This window comes from Anser cygnoides, chromosome 11 (genome assembly GCF_040182565.1).
Source record: "Anser cygnoides isolate HZ-2024a breed goose chromosome 11, Taihu_goose_T2T_genome, whole genome shotgun sequence".
NCBI classification, from domain to species: Eukaryota; Metazoa; Chordata; class Aves; order Anseriformes; family Anatidae; genus Anser; species Anser cygnoides.
Genome location: NC_089883.1, coordinates 7,956,917 through 7,982,829, shown reverse-complemented (window position 1 = coordinate 7,982,829; position 25,913 = coordinate 7,956,917). Strand labels below are relative to the sequence as shown.

The 25,913-nt window shown below is 46.3% G+C and overlaps 1 protein-coding gene across 6 annotated transcripts in view; it reads left to right on the top strand.

Moving 5' to 3' along the window:
- The window catches only part of NTRK3 (neurotrophic receptor tyrosine kinase 3), a 197,421-nt gene that overhangs the window by 125,253 nt on the left and 46,255 nt on the right, over nucleotides 1-25,913 (top strand). The window contains exon 13 of one of the 6 annotated variants that reach the window (XM_013181910.3): nucleotides 744-3,460. The exons of the other annotated variants lie outside the window; for them this stretch is intronic. Within the exon in view, the coding sequence (XP_013037364.1) occupies nucleotides 744-862 (119 nt within the window). The 3' untranslated portion in view covers nucleotides 863-3,460. Of the gene's footprint in view, nucleotides 1-743; nucleotides 3,461-25,913 lie in introns of those variants that run through there. 6 annotated transcript variants of the gene reach the window in all.

Genomic DNA, 25,913 nt, shown 5'->3' with positions numbered 1-25,913 from the left:
ATGGTTAATACTGTCCTTGAAAACATTATGTTTGCTCACTAAGTTTGCTGTGACTGAAGGAAGGTGGATGCATGTGTTCTCTGCTCCACTTATTTTTCCTTTTCATCTGGCCAATATTTCTGGAAAATCCTAAACCTTCAAATTACTTCTAAAGATGTGGGGTTGTCCAAGAAGAAGTTGCCTCTAGCATTCCAGGTATCAGGGCACATGGGACAGCCGAGGCTAAGGAAGTCTCAGGGGTTGTGAGAGTCAGGTCTCCCCAGCCTCGTGATGGTACCCTTTTGCTTCAGAAATGTTAAGCCAGAATACATAAACTATTAGAGAAGAGTAAGATATAAGAAGGATCCTCCACTTTCCTCACTCCCTGTCTAGAAGGAAGGGTGGACTAGATAGGAACTAGGACTTTTCCACCCTTGGTTAGTGGGAACCTCTAGGAGAGAGTTGTTCCCGGTTCTCCATCCAGACTGCTTGCATGCCCCTTATCCTCAGAGCAGTCGTGCCTGCATGCACCAGGTGAAATGATTGCCTGGTCCTGGTGGAAAGAGAGAGCGAGATAGCCCTGCCCAGAGAGGGCATTTTGGCTTTAATTTAACTGCAGCCGTTTGCTGGTTATTCATTTGGTTCTTTTTTAATAATTATATGTGTGTCGATATCTCTCTCTTTTTTTCTAGTTTTGCTCTTTTTTGTTTTTTCGTTTACTTTATTTTGCTTTTTTCTTTTTTCTGTTTTTTTTCCCCCTTTAGGTTTCAGAGAAATTATGTTGAATCCAATAAGCCTCCCTGGACATTCCAAACCTCTTAACCAAGGCATTTATGTTGAGGATGTCAGTGTTTATTTCAGCAAAGGACGTCATGGCTTTTAAAAACTCCTTAAAAGTCCCTGTTCTGATGTCAAGTTTATAGGCTGTGCCCTCAAAATGGTGGGAAGCAGTAAGCGTGGTCTGTATGGATTGAGGTCTCCTCCTAATAGGACTCTACAGCCCTGCCTGTACACACGTTAAAGCCAACTGAAACTGTGGTTTTCTGTCACCAGATAACAGGGCTGTTCTTTCCTCCAATGGTCGCTGTGTTCGTTAAATATTCCTGCAAGGCACAACAGCAGCAATGAGAGCAAATAAAGAAAATTAAACTCAATTGAAAGGAGTCATCCTAATAACACAGTAAATAATTGTACTTTTGCTTTAAAATAAAACACAAAACAAAACCAACCAAGCCAACCAAACTGACATCTTTAGTCATGTCCTCCTCCCTGCTTGGAGTTTTCCTTGTAAGCTTGTGTCTTCGCAACACCCAGTGAATGCCGCCATCACCTCTTACTGTGGCACCGCGATGGGAGGTCTCCCAGAGCGAGCTGAGGCGGGAGCCTGGAAGAAACTAAAGCAGAACGAAGACTTTTGGTAAGAGCAAAGGCAGCCCCGCTCCCAGTTCTTGCACAGAAAATAATGTTGGAAGGAATAATAACGGAAAGAAAATCTTACTTCTCTGATGGGAAGAGGATGTGGTTATCTTTGAAGTGCACATATTCTAGGAGGCTTTTTTTTGTCTGTCTGTCTGTCTGTGTGTTAGAGCAGCTCGTTGGATCTGACTATATCGTTGTCGTGCTCTGGTCTCTCCCTGCTGCTTGAGTGATGAGCTTTATCTGAGGAGGTGCCTGGACTTCCCGCATGGATGGAGAATCCATAGCGCAGGAGGGTCCGTGTCCTTGCCAGGACTAGGGCAGTAAGCAAAGTGGAAAATCGTATCAGGCACACGCAGGTCCCAGTTGCTGGGCCTTTTCCAGCCCCATTTAGCTCTCCCCTGTACTCCCACCCAAGTAGAGATTGATTGTAACCCAGTCACGTTCCCAGAACGATCAGCTCGAGGCAGACCGACCGAAGGGGAGGAAAAATAAGTATTCTGTTGCTTCTTCTGTGGCATAAACAGGAATATCGATCTTGTTCTCTGGCCGGTATTTGTATTCTCTCCCCCTCTCCCTTCCCACTTTTGTCTTACTTCATCCAAAGCCTCTCAGATGGAAAAATAAACCCTTTGATCCTGTCCTCAAGAGAAGTCAGCTGCCCTCGTGGCAACTTGCAGGGTTTTCCTTGGACTCTCTGGATGTCACGTGTATGGGGAAATACAGATTTGCTCACACGTATCGGTGAAAACCTATAAGCAAAGAGGATTTTCTCTAGAGAAAAAACAAAATCCCGAAAGCTTCAGGTTTGGCCAGATCCTTTTCGGAGAGGAGTATTGAACCAGGAGCTTGCTCACCAGCCACTCAGCTTTTCTTGCCTTCTCGGTGGCCCGAGATGACCTTATCACTCCAGGGATGTCTGCAAATCACCAGCCCTGAGGGGTCGCTGCCACTGGAAAGAGTCCTGGTCCCTGTCCACCAGAATTGGGCAGAAGCCTCAGAATGGGATGTTCTGCTTCTCCCTGCCTTTACACGTGCCCTACGTGAACCGCCCTGGAGATGGCCAGGAGGTTTTTTAATCAGCTTTCTCATAGGGATGTCCCCGGGAATGTTCCATTCTCTTGCTTCTTTTCCTGGTTCACTCACTCAAAAAGGTAAAGTGCAATAGAAGAGTACGGGAGAAACGGTGGCAGATTGCTTTAAGTTAACGGACGTGCCGTAGGGGGGCACCTGCGTTAGGACGAGGAGGCCTGGTTCGGGTTGGATCACTTCAGAAACCACGACCAAACTCCAGCAATGTTTCCTGCCCGCATCGGAGCTGGAAATGCGAGAGGTGCACCGCGAGAGAGGAGCCGCGGCCATTCGTTACTCACACCTCAATTCTGCGGATTCACGGAGTGAGGAGGAGCTTCACGAAGCGTGCGAATCACTGGGTGCTTGTCTGAACTGAATTCCCCATCTCCTGGGAGTCGCCCACCCGACCTGGGGATGTCTCGTCCGTCTGAACTGTCTCCTCTCCCTAGCACTGTTCAGGGGACTCTGCTCTCAACTGTGTATATCAGTCGTAGAGACACATCCGTGGGCCTGAACCAGAAGCCTATACCCAAACACCCTAGCAGAGGAAGGGTTGAATTTTGCAGCTCAGGTCCATCTCTGCTTAGAAGAAATCCTCCAGACCGTACAGCATAATTTAAAGCAGTTCTCCCCACTGTGATCGATGTCTCAATTTGTTTAACACCAGTTACAGTCTCTGGTTCCTTACTGCTGAAAACGAAAGCCAGTCATGGCCGTTTCCGATTGGTGGCTTTAAGTAGCAAGTCTAAGGATGTTTTTTTTCTTTTTTTTTTTCTTTTTTTTTTTTCAATTTTATTTTATTTTTAATTATTGTAAATCATTACCTCATATTCTGTCAATGAGACTCCTCCATCTTTGAGCATTCTTATCTTGCCATAACTATCATCCTGTGCTAATGGGAAATGGGACGGTCCCTTTTCACAGAGACTATAGGGGTGTTCAATGTCTAGTTTCTTAATAAACACTTTATTTTCTAACGAAACAGCTGCATCAGGTCTCTTCTTTGAAGACAAAATAAATAAACATTCACAATGACACGTCCTATAGTCCACTTCTTCACGAGATGTTCCACGTGTGGGGAGCCTGGTTTGTTTGTATCTTCGGGAGGGTGCAGAGGGTGGGATTTACGGTTGTGGTGTGAACATTGCTCAGGTGTGGCTCTTGCTCCTGTATCTCTGCTGCTGAACTCGGTTGACAACCTGTTGGGTTTTGTAGCTCAAAATGGTCAAGGTGGTACTGCTGGGAGATGGTGGTAGGGTTTGTCAAGGCAGGCTTCGGCACTCAGCGGAAGGAGTTTTATTAGGAGTCTTATCTCTCAGGGAACTAAAAGGTTGATGTGGCTGCAGTGCTCATTTCAGAACATGCTGTTGCTGCTTGGCTATGCAAGTTGTCCTCTTGTTTGCGTGTTGGACTGTTGTCCCTTTATTAGGGACAATTATCCTATTAAACTAGCAAGGATACGTGTGATGTAGAGGCAGTGGGGTGCCAGGTGAGTGGCAGACTTTGGTTTCTCCTTGAGCGTTCACATAAGGATGGTTGGGTGCTCCAGGGGTAGGGAGGAGCTGCTTTGCAATGTGCAGGGCTTGGCTCGAGGATGTGTCTTAGAGGCTGTGTCTTGTGTCTGTATTGTCCCTGGGAGAAGTCATTTCTGTGACTTAAAGCTTCTGTGCCAACCTGCAGGTGACGGCAAGCATAAGGCTGGGGACTTGTTTGAGTTGATGTTGGTGGATGGTGCTGGAACCGTCATGGAAAGTTGGTGAGAAATTTGATGAGCAAGATAAAAACTTGTTCCAGCATCTTTCTGTTGCTGTAACTTCCTGGCATGAATTTCAAGCAAACGTCTCAAAATGACACTGAGTGCATTTCTGCTTGTTTTTCCCTTCTGATAAGAATGTTTCTAGAAGTGATTGGGTGTTGTTCACAGGACGGATGATGGCTGAGATCTTTACTTTTTTAGGGATTTCTGCAATGCCTGGGATGAATGTTTGTCTCCTGATGTACAACCTTATACATCTGCTGGCCAGCTGAAATGCATTGGATTTTGTCCTTGTTTCCCTCTCCTTTTTCAGCTATGGGAAGCAAACATGGGTGTTGGAAGCCCTGCCATATCTTCCCCACCACACCAGGGTCTGTTATCAGGTCTCACAGCCCAGCGACACTGCGAACAAAGGTTGATTAACGAATTACATAGGCTGCTGGTATTTCAGGACAACTGATTCCTTGGGTATGAATTCACCTGATGGTTATGATGCTCAGTTCCCAAGGAGCTAGCGTGACTATGCTCCAGGGCTGTGATATGTGTTGTGGAGAGGTTGGGCACTTGTTTCACCTTGTGCTTGCTTCTTGGTCATCTCTGTTGCCTGATGTACTTGTACGAAGGCTCCATGCTCTTCAAGAGAGCCAGACCATGAGTTGATATTGCTGTTCTGCTCTCCCTTCCCACGCTGGCTTCAAATGGCTCCTGAATTATTTGCAGAGCTTATTACTGAAGGAGTTGTGTACTGGTTTGGTAGGGCACAGGCAGTGGTACATATCAGCTCCTTCTGAAAGTCACAGCCCTGCCTTCTCAGGTCTTGTACGATGTGACCCCTGCATGGGATGAGCAGAGAAGTGATGTTTTGTTTCCTTGTGTTTTGACTCTAGAAAGATGGAGTCATTTTTAGCTCCATGCCTGGAGTGAGTGTGATGGGCATGGTACAATTCTGGCACAATACCTCTCTGTGCAAAGGAAGCACTGTGTGGCTTGGCAGGACCTTGCGCTTGGACTTGCTGCAGGCGAGTGTTTGATACTTGTGATGCTGAAGGTCATGATCAGGGTACGTTGGCCCTGCTGAGTGCTGTGAGTCTCCATAACTGCTTATCCAAGTTGCACAGGATGAGTCTGGATATTCTTTACTGCTCTTCTGTTTATTTAGATGTGCTTTTAAGAAGTCAACCCTTCTTTCCCAAAAGGCTGGAGCTTCTTTTGAAGGTGGTAGTCTTCCCACCACCAGGTCTTTGACCTTCCCAGCATGTGTTTGTGCCCTGCTGGTAGGGGAGGACACCAGGGCAGATGTCTCAGGAGCTGTGGACAGTTGGAGGAAGGTGCTTCTGCCGTGTCAGCAACCTGCAGCAGTGCATCACCACTCTGCTCCAATTTGTACCCAGAGAGAGCTGCACATCCTCAGGGTTAAGCCTGGGCATTAGCAGAGGATAAAGAGGCCTAGACACAGAAGTAGAGCTTAAAAACATAGGTTTGGGTGAGTGGTGGGAAGAGAGCACACAACAAATCAATGCTGGGTGACTTCATTTTTGTTTAACGTTTTGAAGTGCTTCTGGTAGGATTTATGCAACGAGCTGAAGAGTCCTTATTAACTGTGTATCTCCCAGTGCCTCTAGGCCCGGATCATTTAGCAGAGAAGTTTAAGAAGCTGTGGGAAAATGCATACACCCCCTTTGAATGGGAAAGACTGTGATGAGAGACCAGCATGCACACAGCTGGAAAAGGTGCTTTATCTGGCGAAGCGATGTATCTCCCTCTGCTGTTACGGTTCATTTTGCTTTGCCTTTATTTTCTGTAGTTTCCCTGATGTCTTCCCACAGCCTCCTCCCGACAGGCAGGCTCCTTAGTGGTGCCAACATGTGGCCTGGTGTGCCAGGCTCTGCATCAAAGCATCAGCTGCTGTCCCAACATCCCCATGCCTGGTGATGTGCCGCAGGCATGCACTGGAGGCTGCCGGACATCCACACTGTGGGGGATCACACAGATTTAGCCCTACTGACCAGCTTTGCCTTGACCCACCAACAAACAACAGAGGAAGCCCAACTGTAAAAATAAGCTCATTTGCCCAATGTGGCGTCCTTTGTGTTTCTAATGGTGCAATTTCTGAAAAGCAGCACCAAACAGGTGAGAAATGCGTGTTGCTCTCTTTGGTGCTCTCTTACACCCAAGCCCTTGTAAGCTGACATATGCTGGGCAGAGGGGTGCAAATACGGTGCCTCTGCTTCTGCTGGAAACTTAGTTTGGTTGCTTCGGCTCCTGAAGTCACTCTTCAGTTCTGAATTTCACCTCCTTGGATATGTCACAGCAGTTTTGGGGGTTGTTTGTCCACCTTCCTTGTTGGGATTTGGTAATTGGCTTCCTGAGAATTGGTAAGTGCCTGCTCCTGTTGAAATCTGTACAGAAACTCAAAATGGTGTTAACTGGGTTTTTGCAGATTGGGGCTTTGAGTTGGAGTTCTGTCTTCGAGTTTGTCAAGTTAAGAGTTAAGAAAATCCTAAGCCGCACTCCCAGCCTTGGTAAATAAGTGCAAGATGATTCCTTAGCTAAGAAAAGATGATGGTCTCTCCAGCAGTGAAGCAAAGTGCAAGTACAAGACAATTATATTTGAACTTTGATAGTAATTTTGAACTTGTGAGTGTAACTGTTGACTAATCAGCAGGAGTAAGTTCTGGTTGTTCTATACAAAGCAGAAGGATTTGTTCCAAGCACTGGTTAAATGATTTGCTCTGCTTTTAGTGAGTCATTTGTGACCTGTGCCCGATTCCTGCAGATGAGTTGACTTCTTGTAAGGATTTGCCTATGATTTCAGATTATTTAGCCTTCTTCCTCCACGGCTTTGCTTCATATATTCATGTTGTGAGACTGGCTGAATGGTGCTGCTTTTGCTCTCAGGTTGGGTGGATGAATGTTTCAGACAGGCAGCCAGAGATGTTAACATGCAGAGATGCTCTTCAGTACTATGGTATTTGGGGTTGTCCTTGCCCCCATATTTCCATTTCATACCTTGGCAGTGGTACCACCCTACCAGATCTGTCTGCTGGCAAGAGAAACCAATGCTACCTATGCCATTCGGAGTAGTTAAGAGCTTGTTTTCAGAAAAAGTAGCTTTCATGGCTCCAGCCTGATTTTTGGGAGCAGCCTGAGTTTGATCTGTGTATAGGTCTCCACCCGCTAATGGCAGAGCAGCTGCTGCTAGAGGTCAGCCTCTTTCATGAGAAATCCAAAAGAACCAGACTGGAGTCACATTAGGTTCAGTAAACTGCCAGGAAGTCTGAGTAAGCTAATCATGGCCAGGTCATCATTATCTTAAGTGAGTCAGAGATGTGTCCAGGCTGTTTATTAAGATAATTGGGGTCAGGGGGAGGGAGGGATACGCGGAGTCTGTGGGCCAGGCAAGGGAGAGTATTGCAACATCTTATACAAGAGAGAAGCAGCTCGTGGTCTTGCAAGCTCTGCATGTGTCCAGGGGTCTGGTTCTGCAGGGATTCAGCCCCTGGTGACAATAATGGGGATGGCATCCTAATAATGCAGTGTGCACATTTCAAACGCCACCATCGTGAGCTAATCTTGCCAGGCCAAAGAGTTGATCTCCTCAAGAGGCCTTGGTGCCTGGTAATTTAGAGAGGTTATGGATCAATACCAATTTTTGGTTTTGCTGCATCAGTTCCCAGTGATGTGTGGGGACCATAGGAGCAGCTGTGCACAGTCACTGCTTGCATGGCAGTGCCTGGTTCAGTCCCCCGTGGACTGGTGAATGTGGCTGCGGGTTTGCTTTGTGTTCCCTGAGACACGTCTGTTCATTGACTGGTGCCAGAGGGGGTTGCAAATTTAGGAGTGTTTAAGTCATGTGCTCAGCACTGGTACAACAACGCAAGATACATGGTCCCCAAAGCCATCACATCTCACAGTGCACAGACGTTGCATGAAAAGGGACTTGCTTAAAGACAGGTAAGTGTCATTTTTTTCTCCTTCCAGGGAGGTATTGTGTGCAATACACTGAATTCAGCCCTCTAGAAGGAATTATTTTGATGGAAATGGTCTAAATGCATAAAGGATAACTGCATGAGACAATACCTGAGAAAGTGTCAGTCCCTGCTCAGGGACTAGTTGGGGTTCTTCTGGCTGGAAACGCTACAGATCTGGCACTGGGTGAGAGCTGGAAACCAGGAAAGAAAAGTTCAGTTTAATCCTGTTAACCGGAGGGGACTCCTGCGAGTTGGTCCAGGAAGTAAAGAAGACTCCCAAGCATTAAAGATATTGAGATATTGTTGGGTGTGCTCAAATGGGTAAGGACTGGCAATGTCCCTTCTAAGGTGTATTATTTAAGACTCCGGAAGGCAATGAAAAGTAGTACTGATGAGCTGTAGATACAGCACAGATTCAACCTGGCTCTTTGATCCTGAAACAACCACTGAAAACAGGCCACATGGATGATCCCTTGAAGGGATGGTTCAAGCTTTTATGGTTGGACCAGATGATCTTGGAGGTCTTTCCCAATCTTAATGATTTTATGTCTGTGCCATTAGCTTTTGGTACCTTGAAGCTCAGGTTTGCCTGCTGTCAGCATAGGGAGGGAGGCATCCCGTAGCTTACTGGATACAAGCCATGGGACCCCCCAAAGGCAGCACAGGCACTGTGAGAGCAGGGTGGGCATTGTGTGTTTATGATGGATGTGGAGTAAGGACGGACTCTCATGGGCTTGGGGCTTTCACCAGATCTTACCCAGACCCATGCTTAGGTTCCCCAACAAGGAGTCAGAGGAAGACCATGTCTTTGGTGGGAAAGGAGGGCACCTTGGCATAACATCGGTGGAGTTTCTTGAGGTAACATTCATGTCTGGAGAACTAAGCCAATGTTCACTGCTCGTGGTGCAGGACGTGTGCATGTCTATGTTTATATGCGCAGTAGGAATTAAATATTGTTGGCAGAAGTATTGTGTTGTGTTTCCGAGAGAAGAGACACCATCAGTAAATGTGATCGTCTGATCAGAGAACTGGAAGTCAGGATGGTGAAGTCCTCAGTCTATAGCCTGTGACATGGAGGTAAGTTTTCACTAGAGCTTCCCAGTCTGTAATCCTGCATAAATCATTTAAATCCCTTGCAGTGCACTGGTGGTATTTGTATGCTCTGGCTGCTGGGGATGGATGAGGAGATTCTGGTCCTGAGCTGGTCCTGGGTATGATTCAAGAAAGCAATTCTCGAAACCCTCAGCAGTAAGCATGTCCCTGTGCCATAGAGACTGAGCTGGGGACTCCTGCAGAGTTCAGCGTCAAGCTCGGGACAGCTTCTGGGTCCAGAAAGAAATGGGGAGCCGTGTGGGTCCTCTCCCAAGGGACATCCCAGCCCAGGTGCTGGCACCGCACACACTGCTCTCTGCTCCCTCACAACTCTCTGAATAAGGACTCTTTGTTCTAGGAGGTATGGATTATATATATTTTAAGGCTCCATGAATCATTCATATCCCAAAGATGAATCCCAACATCAGAGCTGAGGAAAGGCTGAGGGTGTGAGGCAAGGAACCTTCCATTATTTATTGTATTAAATCTTGACCCGCTAGCACCTTCTCCTCATGATCCTGCTTTTGCTTTGGGAAACCCTCCCTCCTTCTAAAGGTAATGTAATCCGAAATACTTTTCTACTTTCAGTAGATAATTGTAGCAAGAAAGTAGTCAGCTACTTCCCTTGTTGTGCTGCTTGATGGTTGCTCTTGAAAGAAGTAAAGCGTGTGTCCTAGTGAGCGTGTGAGAGCACAGTGGGGATGCCAGGAACGTGGACACATGGGGTTTGATGGAGAACGAAGAGCCCCAGGTGTGCCTTGGGGTCAGGCAAGGTGGAAGGGTTAACGCTGAAGCTGGCAAACAGTCACAGGGGAAAATGCAATTGAACGGTTTGTAAAAAAAAGTGAAAACTCTGGTGGAAGAGGGACCGGTTGGTTGGTTTGTTTACTTGTTTTCTGTTTGAAGCTGTACTCTAAGAAAAGGGCTGGAAGTTGAGCCTTCATTTTACAAAATCATTTTTTTCCTTATCTCAGTTTTATTGCAGTAAAAATTCAGGTCCTGTCTTTCCTGATTAAATAGCAAAATGTACCTCAACAGCAAGAAACACTTGTATTGCTTTGTTACTGCCTATTTAATTACTGTGACCAATTCATTGGTAAGAGTAATACTGTTATAGCTAAGGGCTGCAGACATCTTCCCTTTCCATCGTTATATGGCCCCAGGGCTTGTCAGACACAGCTTTGGCAGCAAGGTGAGATAAAAAGAACTTCATTTATTTGCTGCCCTTCATTTGTGCCAGCACAAGAGCTTATGAGGCCACAGCCTAACCCAGGTCTCTAGCATGATCCAAGTTAAAAATAACGCCGTTTCCATCCCTGCCCTTTCCAAGGTTATTTTTACCCAGATTTCAGAGCACTGCTTTGCCAAACAGCAGCGACAGTACGAGGCAGGGGGGTGCAGATGTTGGCATATGTGGGGATGCGAGGAGACCGAGAGCCCAAGAAAGTTTCACCAGCAGAGCTGGCAGCTTGCAGCAAGTGCCGTGACACCCACGGAGGCTGCTGCAAAAACTGGGAGAGAAATGATTCGGAAACTTGTGCTCTTTCTAAAGATTTTATTTTTTAATAGAGAAACCTTTTGGGCCCTTTTCAATTCATAATACAGAGCAGGTTGAAAAGAAGGAGAGGGCAAATGAAGACAGCGAGGCTTGCAAACTTCCTTTAAAGTTGGAAGGTCACCTTTAAAAATGGATGAATGCAGCATTTGGAGGGAGCTTGGAGGCAGCAGGCCTGGGGTTCAGCACTAGAATGAGAGGCAGAACAAAGAAGAATGAAAAGAAGAATCCAGTTGGGATCTAGGACTAGCCGCAGAGCTGGGGGGGCCCGGGGTGGACTTGCAGGGAGCTGTGTTTAAGGGCACTTCTCTGCCCTGCTTCTCAGCAGTTGCTGGGCTTGGGGGGAGCAGGGGGGAGCAGAGACAGGGCTGCCCCAGAGCCAGCTGGGCTGCAGGGGGCATGGGTGGGTGGTGGTGTGCCAGGATGTGCTGGAATTTGGAATAAAACAAAGGCATTGCCTGCCCATTCTGCATTCAGGGATGCTAAGTAACACTGAGGTGTCTCACCCGCTCTGCTTGCATTCGTTCTGAGTTCTCCCTTTTCCTTGAACCCCTGAGGGAGTGAGGAAAGGGTGTTCACAGTGTGGGTCCTGGTAATGGTGGCTGGACAGAAAACTGTTTGTATAATTTCTTGTGTCTCATTACTTTGGGACGCTTTGTGAGCTGGTGACAGTTGGGGTAGCACCACTGTGTTGTATGGAGTCCCCAAATCCCACCCAAATCCACGTGCTGGAGGCTAACATGCTGCTAAATAAGTGCCAGTCCTCAATCACCGGGTTGAGAAACGGCTGTGAGGTACTTCTTCCTCAGAATATTCAGAAGATGAGACACCACAAGGAAAAAGGTCCAAGGCTTGGCAAGGTAAAAGCCCCTGTGCGTCCCACAGTGCCTCCTGCCCCGTGTTCCCAATCCTGCCTTTTCCTCTCCCCCTTGCAACCCACCGATGCAGCCTGGGAGCAGCCTGATCATGGAGCAAGCACGTGGCAGGTCCTTCCTCTTCCCTAACCGGATCGGACGTGTCTTCGGGGAGCTTGATATGGTCCAACAGCTTCCACGTTTGGAAAGGAAAGGGCCTGGGTAAGCACAAGGAAATATATTTCCCCTCAGCTCCTTCTACTTGATGCTGAGGGCTAAGATACTTTTTCTCATGTGAAATTGGTGTGCAGGGTGACTGCTCTCAGCAGGCAGTTTGCAAAGGAGAGAAGAGCCCTGTGAAACTACCGTTAGTCTGTTAAGTGTTGGTGGCTGCTGAGAAGTGTTGTGTGCGTGGTGTAACAATCCTGCTGTGTTGTTCCCTTTCTCTGTATCTGTCCTATTGAAGGTTTTTAGAGCACCTCTGTGATCAAAAATCAAGAAGACTTGCTCTGGCTGAGGCTATAATTTGGTGGTCTTTTTCAGAAAGGGAAACCGAGGCACGGTGTGACCCCAGGCTGGTGCAGTTCCTGGAGGAGCACATGGCCAGGCAGGGAACAGGACCCGGGGCAGGCATGGGGACCGTGACCGGAGAAGGATGTGACCCAGGCACTGGTCTCAGCTGTGTCTGCCCTGGGCAGAAGCTCTTTGACAGGGAACGAAATGATATTTCTTACAGGTTCATCTCAGAACTGAACTCATTTCTTATTTAAGCACTTCTTGCCTGGCTTTTCCAGTGAGCCAAGGCACGGGGGCATCAGACGTGCTATCTACTGCTTATTAAGTGGTTTGGCAAGCCCGGTTAATTACAAGGTACTCAAGGATTTTCTAGCTTATGAAGGCAGCCCCTGTTTGTTTGTGTCAGTGTTTTAATACACCGATTAAACCCCCGTGTGCGTGGGTGCTCATGCAGTGTAACATAGAGGAAGGCACGTGGATGTCTTTCACATCAGCTGGGGCTTCTCGTGCTGCTTCAGCTCCAACTCCGCAGGGTTGTTTGTGGTTTTATGCTCAGACTTGTTTCCTAAGGGGCATGCATCATGAAAATACAGTTCAAGCCCCCAGTAGTTCGCTGTTCTACAAGACTCTGGCAGATACAGGTACACTTTGTCGTTAAGGTTGGCTGTTCCAGGAGAGTTTCTCAGTCTCTATTGTCATCTCGGTGCTGCTGATACAGGCAATTTGTGCTTGAAAATGGTTCTTCCCTCCCTCCGTTCGTCCTGAGCGGTCACCGATGGGAGTTTGCTCTCTGCCGCAATTGCACTTGTTTGCAAAGGGCCCAGCAGGTTCGTTAAGCCGCACGGTAACGAGCGATAATCAGCGCACAGGACACTGGTAGCGAGTTGATGCAGGGACGGGGCTGGAGAGGGCAGTGAGGGTCAGGGGGAAAAGCCTCCTTCAGTGCACTTCTACTTCAGTGAAAGGAAGGCAATCACGGGGGGAGGAGAAGAAGAAATGACAGATTAAAGGAAATTGAGCGGCTGTAATAAATACACTTGAAATTGAAGAGCGTCTAGGATGCAGTGATTATATTCCCCGCAGAGCTGAAGTGCTGAGGAGGGTCTGCGGAAAGGGCAGCCGTACGAAACCACTGGCCTTTCAGCGAGCCGCCGTACAGGGAATGCAAAATGAGTTGAAGAAAGCCGGCGGGGCTTTAACGCAGGCCTTTAAGATGCAGTTGGGAAGGCTGCCCTAAACACTCAGTCCAGTAAAACTAGAGGAAATAAGGGATGACAGGACTGAGATGCACAGGCATGGAAAAGATGGAGATACCATGATGGGGCACTGCTGAAATATCACAGGGACGGCAGAGGGGAGGAAGAAGAAAGTGGGAGAAAGCGAAGCAATGGAAAGCGGGAGCCATATGGGATGCTGAGGGCGTGTTTCAGATAGCAAGGTCTTTTTGCACACAAGTATCTGTGAGAGACAACAAAACCGGTCTCACAGCAAGGATGGGCTTGCAGTTCGAGGAGAACAGTGAGCCAGATGATATGGAGGAGCAAGTGCTTATGTCAGGAGTGGTACATGAAGAACTCAGAGTGGCCACGGAGAACAAAAGTCAGTTATATCAGTGACAAGTGGAAAGAGAGATAATTACATTTACATATTTTTTCATCTGCCAAAATTGCATCCGATTTTATAGAGGGTGAAGAGAAAGATCTCCCCATGCCAGTGGCCAGCTGGTGAAGGGTTCTGGACAAGGTGAGCATCCTCTACAGATGGAGAGCACATCCCACAATATCCACACATGTGGGCACGCACACAACTCACTGAGCTCTTCTTTGACATTTTAATTTGCCTGTCTAAAACGGGGCAGACTGATGAGGGTTGGAAGGTGGTGGGCATAATGAGGAAAAGAGGCAATCCAGTGAGTTTAATGCCTGCTCTGGGAAATTCCTGGGAATCTGAAACCTTAAAGGATGCTGTGGGAGAACACCTGGGAAAGCAGCGCTCTGGGAAAGGTCAAAAATGAGGCTCTAAGTACTGGGAGATCTCACTTACCTGATCTGCTGGGATTCCCCGTGGATCTAGCTGCCACTGGATATATAGGAAATTCAGCAGATATCCTACAGATTTTCAGCAAGTATTTGACAAGGATCAGCATCAGAGATTAATGACTGGGGGCAGAAACATTGGTGTAGGATTTAAAATAAGAGCCTGTGAAGAAATCTTGCCCTAAGAGCAATGACAGAAAGGAGATACTGTTATTGCTAGAAGCGTTTCCAATTGGAAAGAGGCTGAACGTGATGTGTCCTGGAGGTCAGCCTTAATCATCTGTGTTTTTCATAACTGCTGCTAATGACCTACAAGAAAATAGCGAAAGCAAGAGCCAGAGACACCCCTGCTGCAACACCACGGACGTGAATGATTTTTCACCAGCTCTGACTATTGCTAAGGTCCCAAAAGCGCCCTGCAATCTGCCGTTTGAGATGTGTTTGAGAGGAATGCCAAGCGAGAGAAAAGAAGTGGAGAGAGAGGAGCTCTGCGACCCTCCTGCGATACCACGAGCAGCACAAGGCATGTACCCACACCAGAGAAGACAACATCTGGGGACACTGCAATTCAGACAACAGAGATGCCGTGCTATATGTGAAGAAAGGATAAACGAAGCAAGCTGGACAGCGTAGGAATCTTTTCCTTCATTGAACTCCCTCCAGAAATGAAGATATGATTTTGAACAGCTCGGTAATTATTTTTACTTTCATTATTTTTTAATTTTGTCTGCTTCCTCTGCAATTCCAATTTCTGGTCTGGAGACCTTGTGACTGAGACTTGACGTGAGCTCTGTTTGCAGAAGAGCTGCAGCCTGGCAGTGTAGATGCAAGGAGTTGGAGCGAAGTTTTGAAGCTCGGGTACTCATCTGCACTCAGATCTCAATGTGTGTAGGTTTGCCCATTACCAGCTTGAAAAATCTCTGCTCTGGGAAAAGGTTAAGGGACTCGATTTAAACTCTGATTGATAAAGAAAAGACATCAAGGTGACCTTTATAATACAAACTGAATTCGAGGTCACTGTCAAAGCTCAGATTACAATAACAAAACAGGATTTGCCGGCAGACTGATGGATTAGATTAGTGGGAACCGGCCTCTGGTTTTTCCATGTTACCATCCCAATATCTGCTGCTGGCCCTCCAATTAAGACGTTTCAGGAAAGCAACATATATACTCTTGTTCAAGCCATTTTCCGATTAAATGAGACCTGTCCTAGGCTAGTGAGGAGAACAAACTAATAGCATTTCAGAGATCTTTCCACCATTATGCCCCGCTCTGTGCTCTGCAGCAACACCCACATACTTTCATCTGCAGATTGCTATTGCTAGCTTTGGGGGGTGCAGCAAAGATCCCTTTCATGCCTTTGTTTCCTCAGCTAACTGCAAAACATTATTTTCCTTTCCCTCCTTTTTTTTTTTTTCAGTAATCTTGCTCATTTTTTCTCCTTTCCATTAGCAGTATGGTCTTGCTGTAAAACTTCAGCATACAAGTTTAAAATTTAAGCTGTTAAGCCGTATATGATATATATATATATATAAAATCTTGTTTTTGTAGCTGAAGATCCTAGTAAGTTTCCTTCCCCATGTGTCTCGAATACCAACTTAGCATTCATCCAGTCCTCACGCACAGTACAGTTAAAACTGAACATGCACCTTTTCACCATCTGCAATTAATCATGTCTTCTGAGGCTACCAGCACTGCAGAATGTTTTCTTGAGTCTCACCAGGGCCCTTAAGAAGAATTAACTGGGTATTTTTCCCCTGGTGCAGACGCTGATTTTTTTGGCACAGGAGAAAACTGTAGGATTTTTTTTTCTTCTTCTTTCACACAGTGAAGTTTTTAATGTTTTTCTGTGAAAATTTACCCCAACCCATCTGGCTCGTAATGGCATGAGGCATCACTGAAGGATGACAGACAGAAAATGGATACATTTACAGTGTTTTATTACCCTGTTTTCTCCCTGCGTTGGGAGTGTCAGAGACAACAAGCCAAGACAGATTTTCGTTTGTAATCATAATAAAAGCAGGGCACAGGGGGGAATACAATAAAGCAGTAGCATCAGGGAAAGAACGGCAGTGTCCTAACAAGACGTGGTTCCTCAAGTAGTCCTGAACGCCTGGTGACAGAGAGATTTGCAAAGCCTTGTCCAAAGGCAACTTGTTCTGGTTCACCCCTGGCTTTTCAGAGCGCTCTGTTTCTGCCAAGGAGAGGAAGGTGCCATTGGCAAGGTGGTCTCTTTGCTCAGCCAGTGTCCATGAAACAAGTTGGATCCCACCCTGGAGCACTTTTGGAGCCCACATAGAGGCAAGGCTCTGCCTTTCAGAGGTCCTGCTCCTTTTTCAGCAACGAGAAGGACGTGGGCGGACAGGGGGATTTCTCATTGTGTGAAGCATCGCAGAAGCAACAGCCCAATATTCATCAAGTTCTACCCGTGACTGACTCAGACGCAGACAAAAGGAGGAGAGGAAGCACCAGCTCCTCACAGACCTGTGTGACTGAATGAGGACCAGCTGCTCTCCCCATCAGATTAGCCAATTCCTTTGTATGATCCGTCCTTCTCTCTTTTTTTTTTCCTCTGCATAATTTGCTGCTTCATAACAATTGCCGAAATTGCCCAAACCACAGAAATTTTAGAGCCCAGCAGGCAGAAATGGCTCACATTACTCCTCCTTCAGGGGTTTCCTTCTGCAGGAGGAGTTGGCAAGATGCAGAAAGGGATAGTGTCATGCATGCAGAACAAGTAGGGAGAAAACCAAGGAAACCTCGGGCAGAAACAAAGACAGAGCAAGGTCCGTTTGGGGTGTTAGGAAAACATGAGTCTGAGGGAACACCTCATCAAGCCATGGACGTGCGTGCACCTCCTGTGTCAGCCCGAGGAGAAAGGGAGTCGGAGGAGGCGAGAAGGAAGGGGAAGGAAGGAGAGAAATGGAAATTGGGCAAATTGGAGAGAGGCTTTCTAATTAAATCATAACTTTAGCCTGAGATCCGTCTTTCAGCACCTCATGTTTTCACTCCATATGGCCTCACTTCTGGAATTTTCTTGTTCCATGAGTTTGGCTGCATTAGCCTCCCATTTAATGACCAGCAAAGAAGCCACTGGTGGGAGACTGACTGGGCGTGGGGCAAGAGAAGACATAGGGACATGGAGTTACCAGGAGTAAATAGAAAACAGAAAACATCATCAACCACCACAACAACAGAAAGCAGAAAATGCCATGTTTTGTCCAAATTTTCATTTTCCTTTGTGATGATGGTGAGGCTGACAGCAATCAGAAGCATTTCCAACCTGCCTGGAGCTCTAGTTGGAAGGCTCAGAAGACCAGGCCCTCTCACAAAATCACCTGCTTTGAATTGGTCCAGAAATTGTGTCACAACAGATTTTTCTGAAAACCTTTTCTCACTTTCACATCTGGCAGGAACTGTGATTCTTCTAAAAATACCACTCCAGTTTGCACCCAAGTTTGGGGCCAGCTCTTACTCTGTTCAAAGTGGGTTCTGCGTCGTGAATCAGTCCTGGGACGGCTTCCAAACCCTGCCTCTTTCTTTAATGCCACCTTTCTAATAGCTGCGTGGTCCACAGAATGCGTTCACTATGTCTGACACTGTTGTATGAGGGATTTTTTAGCACTTATAGTGTGGCAGGTTAAGCCTAGAAGCTGTTAGGAAGATGATGACAGCAGAACTAGACTAAGCAGAAGCAGTGTATATTTGTGGCTAGAACCCCAAATCCATGGAAACTGGACAATATTTAAACAGTAGTACCCCAAATACTTACATTCTCAGAATTGCAAGGAAAAGCTTAACCTAAAATCCTGTACCTAGTGCTGCAATATCTACCTGGGTCTGCATGCAAAGTACAGCATGGCTGAGAGCGGCTGCTGGGACCAGGCTGGCACCAGCAGGATTCGGCTGGTGAAGCTGAAAAGAGCAATAAATTCACCTTGGGACATCCAGCCCTCTGAGATGTGCCCTCTGCAGGGGTAAGTACCAGCTGGTCCCATTGCCTCCATCACCCCCCCCAGGTGGGGATTGCTGGCTAATCTAAGCTGTCGAGGAGGGGAGAGAGTTTTTTGATGATGCTTCCAAATTAAGGAGTGGGAGGAAGACTCTATGCAGGCATAAGGGTTGGAAAAAAGGTTCACGTGGACCCAACAGCTCTTTTCTGGCTTTGCAGCAGTTCAGCATGATTTATACACAGTCGAGGAGGGGATGCCTGTGCCAGGCACCGGAGCCAGTCCCCATTTCTCTGCAGTGGAGATCTGACTGAGGAAAGGTGAGCTGTGATATCGCCTGCAAGCAGGCGCTGGGAGGCTTCTGGTCCCTGCTGAGGGGCACAGGCAGAGCTGTGGTGCTGACTTCTCAGGCTGGGGAAGCCGATAGCCAAGGGCCTCGGAAGCCACCTCGGGGACAAAAGGTAAGCCTCTGTGTTCCTGGTGGGAGACGTTCTTAAAGCTGCGAGGCTGCTGCTGAGACCTGGTCGCTTCCAGCTTTATTGTGATTATCCATCTCAGCAATAGGATGCTGCTAAGTGTCTGATTACTGTGTTGTTAAAGCCTTAAGCCTGAAATCTGACTGCTGCGTAGTCCCTCGAGGGGCAGCCAATCCTCCTCTGTCCCTCCACCGGTAATCCCTCCCTTCCCTGGGAAAATAATAAAAAAGAAAGACAAGTGGTATCTGTCTGCAGCAGCGCTTTCCAATCAAGTGAAAAGTAGCTGGAAAATCAAATCAGCCGGTAAGTTCCTGCAAAACACAACTCTATCTCTTTAAAATCTCCCTTTTTGAAGGGCTGAGCTGAACAGCAATAGCTGCTGATGTAAAACAAACCATTATTCCTCCTATCTCCTCTCCAAGCCCCCTCCCAGCAGACGCGTGAGTCTGAGGGAGGCAGATGCTCTCTGAAGACTATTTTCCTCCGTTAAATAAATTCACTTTCAAATAATGTGTAATTAAATGTGTGGTATTGAATTAATGTTTTATTCTGAGCGCTCTGGCAGCAGGGGACCTAGGGGCCTGGCTGGTGGAAAGAAAACACGTTTGCCAGGAAGACTCACTTCCCCTCTCACAACCCCTTTCCCTAAGAATCCCAACCCCTGCTTCTGAGAGATCCTGGAGCGTACCAAGTCGGTGAGGATGATACTTTATGCAAAGTCCCTTCTATGATGCATTGTCATAGGGCTCTTGGGCATTTACCCAGTAAAGTCCACTGCAGCCCACTCTGGTCCTTCTTCTACCTTTGTCCTGCTGGGCTTAGTCTTGCTCCTCAGAAGAGCCCGGTTGTATATTTAACGCTTTGGCTTTGGAGCCTACTGTCAGCCAGCAATTATTTGAGGGGATGCAGGAGAATATGGGAATTTTGTCTGTTTTTAAGTCTTTTGTCTGGAATTCTAATAAGGTTTTAGTCCCATCAGCAGTGTTTTGTGCTCCCCTGGGAGCTGCAGAGGAGCCAGTGCAAACAGAGGCACGGGCAGGTGCGGGGCAAACCTGCACCCATGCTTTGCGGAGATGGGACCAAGGGTATCTGTCCTCACCCAGTGACATCTCATCACATGCCATCTTCACAGCATGGCCGTGCTTCTGGCTTCTGTAGGATTCTGCAAAGTGCTGTGCATGCCAGCTGAGACTGCTCTGCACCCTGTAGTCATGGGACGCTTTATATTCCTCTCTTTGTAAAAATAACTACCAAGTGTTTTGTGCTCTGGCTTATGGGACTGAACTGAATGAGAGATTGAAAATGTTTTGTTTTGATAGGAGTGATGGGTACTTCAAGCTGTGACTAGTTTTCCCTGAAAAGGCGTTTGTGGGGTTGGTGCTAAATGCATTTTTAACATTATTATTATTTTTCAGATTTTTTAAATGAAGAAAACAAAAGATATCTTTGATTTGGGTTTAAACTCCCCAGGCATCTCACACCACCCTGTGTCACCCACTGCCAAACCAAGGCATTGGTTTTCAGTGCAGCATAGGAGCCTGGCAGCACCTGGGCGTGCACCCATTGATCTTTTGGTCGAAGTTGTGGTTGTGTTTCATCTTCCTCTCGGCTCCTACACGCACACCTCCCCATCCCTTGATGCTCACCTTTACCTCAGAGCATACCGTACGTGCAGACTGCTGCTGCTGGGGCTCTCGGTGCTGCTGTGTGGCTGATACCAGGGCCGGTGCTGCCGCGGAGATGCAGCAGCTCCAGTTACTGCAGCCCAGCAGGTGCTCATCCAGCCGCTCCTTGCCGCTCATCAAAGCACTCTGTGCAGCTCCAGGGCTGTTTGGCAGAACAGCGGCTCTCCTTCAAGCTGCGGCTGGTGGAGTTAGCTGATGAGTGAAAGGCAGCCCTTTGGGTCAGTGCTTCCTCTCCACGTGGTATCGCAACAGCAAAGGCCAGAGGAGCTGATGATGGCCTGATTGCCAGAGGTTTGCTTGGAAGTGGTGCATGTGAGGTATTTTGAAAGGATCAGAGATGCAGACTGCAGAGGTTGTTCTTCTGTTCTCCCATTTTCTTGAGCCTGATTACACTGAACATCACAGGCTGGTATTCTGGATTATTATTATTATTATTTAGCCCAGATTGTCCAGCTAAACGCATCAAGGGACATAGTATTTATTTTTAATTTAATTTTTATTTTATTTTATTTTTACCAAGGTCCATTTAGCAGCATGTACTGCATTAGCTCCAGGTCAGCTGGGCAATATTGTCCTCTCCTCATCTGGGATCTGCACTGGTGCCTTGCAGCTGCTCCCAGAGAATGAGGGGAATGACAAGAAAATACAAAGAACTGCAGAAACCTAATGTAGGTTCCTTTTAAGGTCTTTATGGATGACTATGATCATGAATAATGCAATAGGTATTCAGGCACCAGGGGCTGGCTGCCTGAAAGCAAGTTGCCAGCACCTTGGTAAGATTGAAGACATGAAAAAGTCTGAAGAGAAGCTGTGAAGCCAAATGCCACATTTAGGCTTGCTGGAGATAGAAAAGCCTGGGGAGGGATGCAAAGAGAGGGGTAACAGTAAAAGTGAGAGCATCTGTTGTGTTTCAGGTTGTTTCTATCAAGGCCAAAGGAGAGAAGCTGAAGTAATGAAGATGTGAGATGGAAAGTCTCTCTCTCTGTTTTTGCTGTGTGGATGCACACAAATGGCTGTGAGAGCTGTCAGAATTAGCAGAGAAAGGTCTGACCGAGGTGGTCTTGCAGGGTCTGCTAAGCAGGGAGGGGGAAGGACATCAGTATACCTGCGGGTTGGGGCCCACATGGCTCAGCCAGGGACTAGGCCTGCTCCGTGGAGGTCCCAGAGATCCAGACATGTTTTAGCTAAAACTCCGTGGCTTTGGGGCCTTTTTGAAAGGACTCGCAGAACTGCTTGGTGCTTATAATCACAGCTATTCTGAACCTGAGTCCTTGGAGGGTGCCTTGACAGAGAAACTTGGTGAAGAACCAGCGCCTGGGCACAGCGCCGAGCTGCCAAAGTGTGTGCCCAGGCCTTTTCCCAAAGGTTGCTCATGTCAGAGCTGGGAGAGGAGCCACCAAAAGTGGAAGGCTACCTACTTGGAATCTGTATGGAGATAAGAAACAGCCTGTTTATTTCTCCATTTTTTAAAATGAGGTGGGACTGATTCTCCCTTTGTTTACATGTACTTCACAGCAGCCCGCAATTGAAATCAATATCCTCCTTTGACTTTGATGGATTTGCACCAGGCCAGGAGGGAGACCCAGACTCTGTGCAACTAGCTTATGCATTATCCTCTCTCACTACAAGACAAGTCTGTGAGAGAATGACTTATCAGCCCTCCAGCGTCAAGGCTTTTTGATCTGGTCCTACCCGATCCGCACACTTTACTCTGATCAGGTACATTGGGTAACTCTTCGAGATACTTGGTTGACATCGAGATTGCAATTGACTGCCTGACATGAAAGGCACTCTGTTTGGTAGTTACACCTCTTAATGACACAATTTCCAGTGCAAATAGCGAGCTTGGTTTATTTGCTTTTAATTGTCACGGAGCAGGCAAGCTATGCAGGATTTATTCATAAGAATTATTTTAGCGGTGTGTCAGGCAAGAAGTGAATGAATCATATTGACTAACTGAGAACTTTGCTACCTTTTTTGTGGAAAACTTATGTATAAAGGGAAAAAAAAGAGACAATTATTTGGCATAAATTAATTGTTACAGCAAATGACTCAGCTGCTGCTGAAAAATGTCACTGTTGTTATCATTTATAGAGTGTTGTTGATGCAAATGAGGCTTTAGAAGCTTATGGAAATCAAGGCCATTACCACAAAGAGCCCAGGATCAGACTCCAATAGGGATACCCTAAAAACACATCTGAAAGAAGTCAGTATGAAAACAGAGGCTGGACAGGAAGAAAGGCAAGAAATAGGAAGCCAGGTCAAGAGAGAAGAAATGACATGAAGTGACAAAGCTAAGGGAGGGAGGAGCTGATGACAGAGAGGTGCGAGGTGCAGGAAAGGAGCTGTCTCTAGGGAAAACACAGCCATGTGTAAAGGAGAAGAAACTGGTAGAAAATTCATATTGGTCATTTCTAGGATAGAAAAGAAAGCTGCTGATAAAGAGAGCTGCAAAAGTAAAAGAAAAGATTTCCAAAGGTTTGCCCTGTTTCTTCAGAGAACTATGTGTTGTTTGTGAATTAGAAGTCCAAGGAAAAGAAATCCACTAAAACTACAGCACCTAGAGAGACCGCTGCTCAGGAGTTTAAAAGGAGGTGAGAGGAATTAATTTCAGATCTAGTTCCATTTTGAACAGGTGATCCAGCTTAAGTAGTTTTGCATTTTGTTGTGACTTAGGTACTGTCACTGCTTATGGTTTACTCTATTTGGAGTTTGATTTGTCCATTTACCTCCCACTGTAGTCGTCTGTGTCCAAACACTGCATCATGCTCGTGCAGGTTGCAAGAATATTATCAAACTGTGGTTTTAAGGACCCTGGCTGTGATGGGAATCTCAAATGCAGAATTTGCTGTATCATTGAACCTTTCTCTTCCTTGCCTGACCCCCAGGACTGATTTAAAAATGAGACAATAATTGGAAAATTAGATTCATGAAATGGGCCCAAGCAAGCTCCCAATTTGTTCTCATGTGATTGAAATGTAGCTGTTATTGGAAAAAGGGTGTTTTCACTGCACACCATCTGTCATCAGCTCTATAAGCTCTACCTGGGATTTGGAAGTTCAGCTGGGGTCTTTCTGCCTTGACACAAGGCATAAGCAAGAGAGATTCTGCAATATCGGTGTAAAACATGGGTGAAGAGTCATTGAATCAGTCGTATAAGTGAAAAAGTTCTGGCTTTTCCAGGCTCCTTCCCAGGGGCTAATACAGAAACAACCTATCAGGGCATGGTAGATTGATGTATGAGGAGGAAAGCAGGATTAATTTTGTTCCCTCTCTCTCCTCCCCTATATCCCTGGCTGTGCTGGGTCTGCGAGGTTAGCAAAGTAGAATATGTTTGTGTCAAGAACGGGAGCAGATGCAACTAAGGGACACATGGGAACAAATACAGGGAGGAAGAAGCTGCTGTTTTTAGACAGCCGCTTTTCTGACTGAATGCACTTTAAGCACAGATAAAGTCAGCCATTCTGCAGAAGGTTCAGAGGAGGTTAGGCAAGATCCCGTCGCAGATCCAAAGCCGCAACCGTTCTGCCTTGAGTCTTGGAGAGAAACAGAAAGCTTTCTGCTCTGGAGGTGATTTGTAAAAGCAAGTGCAGCATCCCAGATTTACCCTCTTGCTAACCCTCTTGCTTAGCCACGTGCTAGCATCATTGAACCGATGTTGTGGGGCATTCCCAACCAGCTGCAGGTCGGCTGTTTGCTGCTGCGGTTCATGCGTTATTCAGAACTACAGCAGATGCAAGGGCTCGAAACATGTTTTCCACGTGTTAAACTTTGATGGACAAGAAGGGAGGTGGAGGATCTGCCTACTCTTCTTCTGTATCAGACAGCAGTATAGTAATCCTGAAACAAGGACCGCAAGATGTTTCATTTTAAACTGGAATTACTTCAGTGTTGTGCGCTCACATCCTTCCTGTAGATACAGCACGGCCTTGAATGAATTCCCATCATGCTGTCAAGTCTGGTTATTTTCCTGTCGGGTCTTGCTGTGGTTCCCGCATAGATTCTTCTTTCGAACTGTCTTGTTGGCTTGTTTTTATAAGTTAATGGTACGGGGGGGGGAGGAAAATAAGAGTGGTACTTACGGGAAGACAGTTTGCATACACCTTGTCAGCAGGGCTGACCGCAACACAGCTGAGACAGATTAGCGCACCGATGCCTGCCTAAAACAAATAAACACCAGCTGTTTATCAGACAGGGCTCAGCTTCCTCCAGGAGGAGGTAAACAGATTTATGCAGATGAGCCTCCCAGGTGCCCTTGCAGCGCAGCGTCTTTCATGGCTATTCGGTCTTCCTCATGAGTTACAGCCAGGGCAGACGAGCACAGAATAGATGCAAGGTTAGCGCAATAACACAGCCGTCCGGACAGCGCCGGGGAGGTTCTTCACCGCTTTGTGCTTCAAGCCCATATTTAATAATAATGCAGGATTAATCACAGCGCTGATCTCACTGCTGATGGAAGGATTTGATGTAAACTTCAGTATTTTAAGCTTATAGCATGCGAAAAAGCAATTTATTGTAACTCACTTATTATTCCATTTGTGCCTAAAATACTATGAAGCAAAATTTATGGCTGCTCAAGGTTGAGGGAAATTGTGATCAGTAAAAGTATTTTCTCATTCTCCATTAAGATTGTCCAGTTGCTGTCTAACTGCTTAACTTCATGAACCCCATTTTTTTTTTTTTTTAAATAACCATCAAAGTTTACTTTAAATCCAGCACTGCTATATGAGTCTGCTACCTCAGCAGCATTTCTCTCTTGGTTCATCTCCTTCTGTCATAATATCTCCTTAAATTCTTCATACGCATTTTCCCTGAAGCTTCACAGATGACCCTAACAACTTGCTATGAAATCTAGGTTTTGAAGACAGATGGGATATTATTTTAATAATGTAGACATAATTACACAGTCCGGACACTGACTCTCAGAAACATCTCATAATTTATTAATACGTTGTTGGGAAGCCAAATTGGGAGCTGAAAATTTGGAGCAAGACCCTAGGGAGTTCAGAAAGAGAGGTTTGCTTCAGTTCTCATGATGTTACCAATTATTAGATGTGTTAATAATTTCCAATACTATCACTGCTTATTCTGCAACAGTTTCCTTTATAACTTCATCTCACATCAGAAGGGGCAATGCTATATTTCTGCTGTGATTCCAATTTTTTAAAAGTATGCTTGGGTTTCTCTTAATACAGGATCCTTTCCCAGCAGCTTTCTTGATTGCTGTTTATTGGGAGTCCTGGAATGCAAATACATGGTTTGTCCATACAGTAAATACTAGGTACTATAGTGATGAGTGTTAAAGAAATGCTTGCCAAGAGAAAGAGGGAGGAAAAACACACACACACAAAATAAAAAATAAAAACCAAATAAAAAACAACATCAAAAACCACAACATTTTTCCTTACTCTATTAAGTAAATTGTGCCATTTGAGCTTTTCTTAGATTAGGACTTTCCTCACCTAAGTGCATCACTTGACATTTCAACATGTAATATTTCAGATTTCTCAAGGTATTCCTTAAACACCCAACGGAAACAGGTGGAGAAAGCTA